Source organism: Myotis brandtii, unplaced genomic scaffold, assembly GCF_000412655.1.
Source record: "Myotis brandtii unplaced genomic scaffold, ASM41265v1 scaffold297, whole genome shotgun sequence".
NCBI lineage: Eukaryota > Metazoa > Chordata > Mammalia > Chiroptera > Vespertilionidae > Myotis > Myotis brandtii.
In genome coordinates, this window is record NW_005361351.1 from 532484 (window position 1) to 542401 (window position 9918).

The 9918-nt window shown below is 44.3% G+C and overlaps 1 protein-coding gene across 1 annotated transcript in view; it reads left to right on the forward strand.

Moving 5' to 3' along the window:
• Positions 1–6: 6 nt before the first annotated feature.
• ANKRD16 (ankyrin repeat domain 16) overlaps positions 7–9918 on the forward strand; it is a 15792-nt gene continuing 5880 nt past the window's right edge. The window contains exons 1-5 of the mRNA XM_005869504.2: positions 7–203; positions 3174–3394; positions 4724–4762; positions 5014–5056; positions 8584–8692. Of these exons, the coding sequence (XP_005869566.1) occupies positions 73–203; positions 3174–3394; positions 4724–4762; positions 5014–5056; positions 8584–8692 (543 nt within the window). The 5' untranslated portion in view covers positions 7–72. The remainder of the gene's footprint in view (positions 204–3173; positions 3395–4723; positions 4763–5013; positions 5057–8583; positions 8693–9918) is intronic.

The window sequence follows — 9918 nt, forward strand, 5'->3', positions numbered from 1 at the left end:
GACACCCTGCTGCACTGCGCCGCCCGCCACGGGCATCGGGACATCCTGGCCTATCTGGCCGAGGCCTGGGACATGGACATCGAGGCTGCCAACCGAGACTACAAGCGGCCCCTACACGAAGCTGCCTCCATGGGTCACCGGGACTGTGTGCGGTACCTGCTGGGCCGAGGAGCTGTGGTCGACTGCCTGAAGAAGGCTGACTGGTAGGTGGCAGGAGTTCCAGAAAGACACCCCTTAACCCCTTTTCCCCAGAATCATATATTCCCATGTACTTTTTCTGACTCTACACTATAGAGTCTACAGCATAGCTTCTCAACCTTCCCCGTTAGAGCACATTGTTCCAAACCTTGGGAGTCAACTGTTTGGTCCAGACAGTTGTTCCCCTTTATAAAGCAGAGAACAGTACAGAATATGATCAAACAGGTAGAATAATATCAATGAATTCCCCATATAACATGAGCCCCAGGATACGAAGTTCTTCTGGGGACATCTGGTAAATGATTACTTCACCAATGGCATTGATTTAACTTTTTAAATTTTGAAATAGCTATAGGTTCACAGAAGGTTACAAAGAAATGTTCAGGGAAGTCCCATGTGCCTAGGCTCCCCCAGCGTTAACATCTTACAGGTTACACTACAGTAACAGAACTAAGAAATTGACATTGCTACAGTCAATAAACTTATTCACATTTCATCAGATTGTACCTACACTTAATATGTATGTGATGCTCTCTGTATGTGATTTTACCATGTGTAGCTTTGTATAACCACCTCCACAGTCACACATACTCACCTTTACCATCACACAAACCAATTGCATTTTGTTAGACCAACATTGTTTTCAGTACTCACTTAGAGGTTATGAATGTAGCAAAATTCATAATATAGTGAAGTTCTTGCCTACAAGTAATTCCTGATATGATTATATAAACACAGAAGACAGCCGTGTATAGTCAAGTACATTTTGCCCACCGGGAGGGGAGTAGGCCTGGTTGTGTTTTGAGGGTTGCACTTTGGCTGTGACTAAGCACAAGACTGCTTTTCTTGTGCTGCTGGAAAGTTGACCTAAAGACAGTTCCAAGAGGCATAGACCTCATATACTCCTCAAAGCAATACTTCAGATAAGGAAACAGCCAAAAACAAAACGCTAAAAAGATGAGGTTCATTTGATTCTGTATTTGGGAAGTGTATAATCACAGTGAGACATTTTTGCCCATTCTCTCTCTCTCTCTCCCCTCTTTTTTTTTTTTCCTTTCTGAAGTACCTGCTTTTCCAATGATCCTGCCTTGCTCAAGATTCATTCCCTTCATGAGGTTCTTGAAAATTCCAGCCTTCATTTATCTGGTTGTTTTCCTGTTAATTTCTCATTCACTGTTGTTACTACACTAGAGGCCCAGTACATGAAAATTCGTGCACTGGGGTGGGGGCGTCCCTCAGCCAGCCTGCCCCATCTCACAGTCCAGGAGCCCTCAGGGGATGTCCTACTGACGGCCTAGGCCCGCTCCCCATAGGGAGCCACAGTCTGGCCTCCCTCTGTGGGAGGTGACCAGGCTGATCAGGGGAAGGCGCCGCCCCCATCACCCCGCTGCTGCTGCCACTGCCAGCCATGACAGCTGCGAGGCCTGAGCCCTGGTCCTTGCAGCCACCAGGGCTCATGGTTGCCCTGATGTAGGGAGTGGCTCTAGAGTTAAGCCTCAGATTGACCTGTGGCAGAGCCACAAACAAGTCCCAGCTCAGAGGGCAGAGCCTCTTAGCATAATTAAGCGTAACCTTATAGTGCTCCCTAGATCCTTCCTAGGTAGCTAATGGGCTGTGGGAGGTGCAGCAAGTGCTGCCAAAACAAGTGAAACTCACAAGAACATTGTAACTATGGTGACCACTACCTTGTTTTTCTCTGACTATAAAAGCCTCGGCTTGCTGGCTGGATCCTTCTCTGTGGTCTCACCCAGGCACGGGAGATCCACCAAGCCCCAGCTATATTCTCTTGTCTTTTCTTTAATCCTTCGCCACCCCCCTCAGGCTCACGGAACCCTTGGTTGTGCTGGCACGGCACACCTTGAGCCCCTGGCCTCGCAGCTGCCTGAGCCCACAGCTGCCATGAACCCCGGGCCTCGCAGCCACTGTGGCTTTGTCCAGATGGACGTCCAGAAGCCATCCTTCTAATTAGCATATTACCCTTTTATTAGTATAGATTACCCCTCACCCCCCCCCAAAAAAAAGTAGTGTTGGTAATTAACTAATATAGCAATCTTATAAGATAAATCTTAGATGAGATTTAGAGATCACCCAATTATAGTGAGCTCCCACAATGTGCCAGACACTGGTTCTAACCCTGGCAATGAGAAGGTACACAAGACCTGCTGCTGCTTTTCAGAAATCATAGCTCCTTCGTTTTGCAGACAACAACAACAACAAAAAAGCTCATGGAAGTGAAATGGCTTACCCCAAATCATTCATGTGGCAGGAGAGCCACCTTTCTTGATATAGATATAATGTAGTTCACTCTCCTATAGTTGTGGACACAAGTCAGTACAGAGACTTATTATAATCACACTGTTTCATTTGCTTCACCAATGTATGTTTGTTATAGCTAGGTACAATGTCAAATGCTCTTTTTAAACTCTTTCAGCATAATATAATTAACTAGAGGCCCAGTGCACAAATTTGTATGTGGGTAGGGTCCAGCCAGCCCACCCCAATCGGGGCGATCGGCCCGGGGGCGGGGGGCGGGGGGGGCCTTTGGTCGAACTCCCAGTTGAGGGAACAATTTGCATGTTACCTTTTTATTATATAAGATAGGATAAGTGGTTTTTGACTAAAGTAAGTGGGGTAAGTTCAGCAGAATACCTTTTATGCAATATTCTTCAGGACAAACTATGATTTGAACTAATTCTGTCCCAATTCAGTGCCATACTAGAAACTGTCTCAGAAGCAGCTTTGCCTCCTTGGTATCCCCCTTTTGTAGGCATGCCTACATCACAATCATTTTCCTCTTATTTCACCCAGAGTCCTCAGGGCAGGCAAAGTAGTTGAAAGTTTTCCTGCTTCCCAAATCCCTGAGTCCTCTAGGTTTTCCATCTCTACCAAGGATGTGTGTTTTTTAAAGACTTGGTTGTACCCTTATAATGTCTCAGCTACCCTTCCATCTAACAGCTTGTCCTCTTTGGCCTTAGGACTCCTCTGATGATGGCTTGCACAAGGAAGAATCTCGAGGTGATCCAGGACCTTGTAGAACATGGTGCAGATCCGCTTCTGAAGAACAAAGATGGCTGGAACAGTTTCCATATTGCCAGCCGAGAAGGGGACCCTCCAATCCTCCAGTACTTGCTCACCGTTTGCCCAGATGCCTGGAAGACAGAGAGCAAAATTAGCAGAACTCCTCTGCACACGGCAGGTATGGCCCGGAGCTCTGCCTCCCCCAGCACTGCAGAATGGCCGAGTTGGAGAGATTTGGAAAATAGAGGTTGGTGAAGAAGAGCAGCTTTTGGATATTTTGGCATATACTTAGTTTCTAAAGCTAATGTCACTTGGTACTTAACATGCACTTCTTTCTTGTATTAGTTCACTTTTCATAAATATCGGTCTTAGTCTTCCCAGCTAGTTAGATGGTATGCTGGTTTTTTCCTCACTAAGTCTTTGACCTTGGGCAAGGAGCTTAGTCTCTTGAGCTAGTTTCAACAGCAAGATAATGATAACAAGGATGCCCATATCGCACGGTTATTACAGGGTTTAAGGAGCCGAATGTAGGTAAACCCCTTAGCACAGTGTGTGACACATGAGCACAGAACGGGCTGTTGCTATTTTTATGATCATTTTCACATTTTTTTTATTATTAAGGACAGGAGGAAAAGAGACAGGGTTTTTGATTGTTATTTGTTTTTAATATATATTTTTATTGATTTCTGAGAAGGGAGAGGGAGAGAGAGATAGAAACATCAGTGATGAGAGAGAATCATTGATCAACTGCCTCCTGCATGCCTCCTACTGGGGATTGAGCCCTCAACCTGGGCATGTGCCATGACCAAGAATCAAACTGTGACCTCCTGGTTCGTAGTTTGATGCTCAACCACTGAGCCACACCAGCTGGGCAAGAGACAGTTTTTAAATGTCCTCAGCAATATCTACCACAGCACTATCTATTTAAATAAACATAGGTACTTATAATTAAATACCTGAGTGTATTTGACTTATGTAGTGATAATGTCAAATATAAATTTAGGGTATTTTTATTGTTTTGAGTAATTAGTCTTAATTCTGAATTATAATTTATAGATTATTTTAAATTTGTAAAAAGCAAAGCTGCTGTGGTATAAGATGAAATGGATATTAATGAGCTTGAGTCCAGATCAAGAAATCTTGACAATAATCTTTAGCCTTCTAGAGAATTCATTGAATTAGAATACAGGGTTTTTAATTTCTCTAAAAATCAATACCTGTGACATGACATAGTTTAGGAAATATGCATACAATTGTTCTAGCCACAGTGGGCACGTAAGGACCAAGGAGTCCTTTTGCAAGAGTGAAGAAAATGTTTCTCTGCTCACAAATTGTTTGACTAGGTCCCCTACTCTTCTGGAGAAATAGTACCTAGTCATTTACACAAAGTAGTGGTGCACAGATAGTCAAAAAGCTTTATTATTGACCATAGTTATTTTTAGTAGTAGAATTAAATTCCTGGTTATTTTGTCATGGATTACTCTTAAAATTTTTTTACATTTCCTAGGCAAAAACTGCCTGGCTCAACTCAAAAGGGAGGAGATAGGTAAGTTTAGGATTGGAAATTTGCCATAAAAGTGTTCATAAAGACAAGATAATCAGTTTTGGCTATGGACCTATTCAGTAAAAACATCATTCTTTACCAATTATCCAGCTAGATTTTTATTAATGTACCTACTTTAATTGCCCCTTCCTGTAAGTCATAGCTAAAAAGATGGGACAGAGACCAGTGCCAAGAGGAAAAAAGCATTTTATATGTGCACCTAAAAACTCTAATTCTCAACTCTCTTCTCCCAGCAATGCATGGCTGTTTAGAGGCAGTAAAGGTGCTTCTTCAGAGGTAAGAACAAAACAGATTGAGGAAGATATTTGCTAATTATGACAGCTAATGTCGATGCTACTTAAGAGCTCAAGCAAATTGTTCAAGAGCAGCTAAAGTACCAAAAGAGAAGAGAACAAAGGACATAGCAGATAATTTAAAGAACATAAAACAAAAATAGCTAACAAATTTGAGAGAAAGTCACTTATTTGTTCATTCAACAAGCATTCATCTATTTATTCAGTGCCTATTTGAATTGTACCAGATGCAGGGGTTACAATAGAAATGAGACAATGTGTTTTCCCTCTTATGGAACTCACAGACACTGCACTAGTTGTATGAATCTGGTGGCCATTACGAGGAATTGCAGGATCCCTGCAGAAGCATATGACAAGAAGACCCAACTTGGCCTAGGAGTGAGGAATTTCAGCCCCAGTGTCATTTAAACTGTGACCTGAAGGAAGCTGAGAGTGGGAGGCAGGGGGGCATTCCAGTCAGAGGAAGCAGTACTCGGGGATGCTCATCCTGGGAAAACCATAGTGCATGTAAGAAACTGAAAGAAGCCGGGGGAAGGTCAATGGGGAAAAAAGGAGAGACATATGTACTACTATTTGTAATACTTTAAACAATAAAATAAAACTTTAAAAAGAAAGAAAGAAACCTAAAGAAGCTCAGTATGTGCTGAAGCATATAGTGAGGGGGAGAATGGTGCGGGGTGAGGCAGGAAAGGAAGGGCAGGTTTCAATCAGGTGGGACATTATAGGCTATGGGAAGGATTTTAGGTTTTATTTTAAGCATATAACATGCCATTGAAGGGATTTTAGCAGGGTGAGTAGAATAAGAAATTTGCATTTTTCAAAGATCCTCTCGTTGCAAAATAGCGAATGGAGTGGAGGAGGAGCAAGATTGGGTGCTTTGAAAGCTGTTGGGAGGCTATTGTAGTTAAACAGGAAAGAGATTGTAGCTGGACTAAGAAGCTAACTGTAGGGATGAAGGAAAAGATTTGGAGATACTTCAGTAGAATCGGTAGAACTAGGCCAGTGGTTCTCAACCTTGGCTGCACATTAGAATCACCTGGGAATCTTTTTAAAATCCTGATTTCTGGGCCTCATCCTCTGGAAATTCTGTTTCTTTGTTATGGGGCCACAACATTAGTAACAAAGAAACAGAATTTCTGGAGGTATTAGGTGAATGATTCAATAAAAGAACTGGGAGAGAAGGAAAAGTCAAGGATGACTTTCAGGTTTCTCACTTAAGCAGCTGGTGCTGGTGCCATTTACTGAGGTAAAGAGCAGTGGAGGGGGAGCAGGTTTTGTGTGAAAAGATGACAGGTTCACTTTTGGACATGTTGAGTGCATGTGCCTGTGAGACATCCAAGCAAAGATGTCAAGGGAGCAGTTAGAGACACAGATATGAAGCCCAAAAAACAGGTATGGGCTGAGATACAACTGTGGGCTTCATCAATACAGAGATGATGATTGAATTTTTTTTTTTTAAATATATTTTATTGATTTTTTACAGAGCCAAACCGGTTTCGGCGATGATTGAATTTTTAAGAGTGGAACAGATTACCTAAGTAGACCGTGCATAGTAAGAATAGAGGAGGGCTTAATGCAGTGCCCTGAAAGCATCGCTTATGTGTAGGGCTTGCCTACTGCAAATTGGAACATACTTGATTGTCAGCAAATTTATAGATATTCATTCATTGGACAAACATTTTTGGAAGCACCTCCTATCTGTTAGGTGCTGGGTGGTAAGCAAAACAAATGCAGTCCTTTTCCTAACAACCTATAGGCTGGTGTGGAAGACAAGTATAGGCAATCAAGTAAATACCATAAAATTATAAATTGTAATACAGGTATCTCTGTTTTCTGAAAGTTTGTATTATCCCACTTCGCCTATATATAAGACCTACATTAGTACATTTTTTCACTAATCAAAAGAATCCGAAGAGGATTTTCTTTTTTTTTTTTTTAATATATTTTTTTTATTGATTTTTTACAGAGAGGAAGGGAGCGAGATAGAGAGTTAGAAACATCGATGAGAGAGAAACATCGATCAACTGCCTCCTGCACATCTCCCACTAGGGATGTGCCCACGACCCAGGTACATGCCCTTGACCGGAATCGAACCCGGGACCCTTGAGTCCGCAGGCCGACGCTCTGTCAACTGAGCCAAACCGGTTTCGGCAAGGATTTTCATTTTTACAAGAAAAGCTGTTACTGTAGCAATGCAGGTCTTTCATAAAAGTGAAATGGCACATGTAATGCAAACTTTCAGAAAGGTGAAGATACTCATTGCTTTATGCCATTTTGGCTTACAAAAAATTTTGTAGGAATGCTCTACTTTCAGCTAGCAGGGGAAACCTGTAATGCTAAGAGAAAAAGTACACAATGGCATGTGGAAGCAAAGGTGCTGTTGATGCAGGAGAGAAGACAGGCCTGTGTGAAGTCACAGAGCTGTGATTTGAAGAATGCATTGGAGTTTGCCAAGTGAATAATGGAGAAATAATTTCTAAGCAGAGGGCATCAGCAAGTGCAAACGCAGCCAAGAGCTGGGCAAATGAAAGACCAGGAAAAAGGCAGGATCATGAAGAAGGTAGGAACAGAAGATGATCAGACTGGTGGGAGGTGCGACTGAGAAGACAGGACAGGAAGTTGAGGATAGGAACGGAAAAAGGGGAGGTGTGATGGAGAAGAAGATAGGACAGAAGAAGGTAGGACCAAGGAGACAGTAGGGCAGGTAAGATAGGATGGTGAACAAGGTAGGACTGAGAAGATAGGACAGGTTGGACCATGAAGAAGATAGAACATAAGAAGATAGGATAGGTGGGAGGTGAAACTAAGATGATAGGGCAGGTAGGACCAGGAAAAAAGCAGGACCTAAAAGAAAGAACAACCATAAAGAAGGTAGGTTACAGTAAGCACAGAGCGGTGGGTATGTGGGCAAGAGAAAGCTGGAGAGGCAAGTTTGTGGGACAGTATCTTGACCACTAGAGGTCATGCTGAAGTTCCAAATTTTGTGCTTTGTTTTTGGGACATACTACTTAAAGGTTTATAACAGGAGCAGCCATACCAAATTGCATGGTGAAAAGATTATTCTGGTAGCTGTGAGAATGAATTAGCAAAGCAGAAGCCAAGGTGAGAAAAACAGGAAGCTATTGTCTATTGATTTGCTCCTAAGGGGTAAAAGCAGCGAAAGAGAAAGATACAATTAAAATATTTTGAATACAGAATTGAAAGGTAGTAGATTGGGTTTGAGAGCTAAGGGGTTACATCAGGGCTCCTGGCATGAGAAGTTGGAGAAATTGTAGTCCATAATATGGAATGACAGAAGTTTAGAGGAGGAACAGATTCGCTGGGGGAAACCGACATACTGTTGAAGAGCTAAGTTCTAATATTGAGATGAGGAAAAGAGGGAGAGTGCTGCAGATTTTCACAGATCATTTGTAGGGTATGTCATCTACTGTAAGTGGTCAAGAGTCAACTGTCCATTGGGTTTGAAGCAGTGACTCTTCTCAGCTCTGTTATTTTGGGTTTGGGCTCTAGGTGTCAATATCAACCAGACTGCAGAGACAAATGTGGCCTCACACCCTTTATGGATGCAATTCAATGTGGGCACATCAACATAGCCAGGCTGCTCCTCGAAAAACATAAGGTACAGCAATGATTTGGTATTTTCTATGAGTTTTAGTCATAGGATAAAAAGAGATCATGGTTATTCAGATCCTGGTTCAAATTCCAGCACTGCCGTGGGTGCCCCCCCCCATAACCTCTTTAAGCATCAGTATTTCCATCTGTAAAATGGTGACAAATTTTAATTCTTCAGAGGGTTATTCTAAGGATTAAATATAATTAGCAAAATAAGATGTTTTTTTAATTGATTTTAGCGAAAGAGAGAGAGAAACATTGTTCCACTTATTTATGTATTCACTATAGGCCCAGTGCACGAAATTCGTGCATGGGTAGGGTCCCTAGCTGCTGCCAGCTACCAGCTGGTGCCTTCCTTCATTCTATGCCGCTCCCTGGTGGTCAGTGCACATCATAGCGATCAATTGAACTCCCAGTTGGTTGAATTCCCCAGGGGACAGTTTGCACATTAGGCTTTTATATATATAGACTAGAGGCCCGGTGCACAAAAATTTGTGCACTCGGGGGGCGGGGGAGGGGGGGTCCCCCAGCCCGGCCTGTGCCCTCTCGCAGTCTGGGACCCCTCGGGAGATAACGACCTGCTGGCTTAGGCCTGCTCCCGGGTGGCAGAGGGCAGGCCCAATCCCTAAGTGCAGCCCCTGGTCAGGCTCAGAGCAGGGCCGATTGGGGAGTTGGGGCGCCGCCCCGTCATGCACAGAGCAGGGCGGATCGGGAGGTTGCGATGCCACCCTCAGTCACGCTCAGGGTAGGGCCGATTGGGGGATTGGGGCACCGCCCCCTGTCACACTCAAGGCAGGGTCGATGGGGAGGTTGCGGCGCCACCCCCTGTCACGCACAGAGCAGGGCCAATCAGGGGCTTGGGCACTGCCCCCTGTCATGCACAGAGCAGGGCAGATCGGGAGGTTGCGATGCCACCCTCAGTCACGCTCAGGGTAGGGCCGATTGGGGGGTTGGGGCACCGCCCCCTGTCACACACAGAGCAGGGCAAATCAGGGGGTTGGGGCGCTGCACCCTGTCACACTCAGGGCAGGGCCAATGGGGAGGTTATGGCTCTACCCTGTCACACACAGAGCAAGGCCCGTGGAGGGGGGTTGGGGCGCCACCCTCTATCACCCACAGAGCAGGGCCGATCAGGGGGTTGGGGCGCCACCACTGTCACACTCGGGGCAGGGCCGATGGAGAGGTTATGGCTCTACCATGTCACACACAGAGCAGGGCCGATCAGAGGGTTGG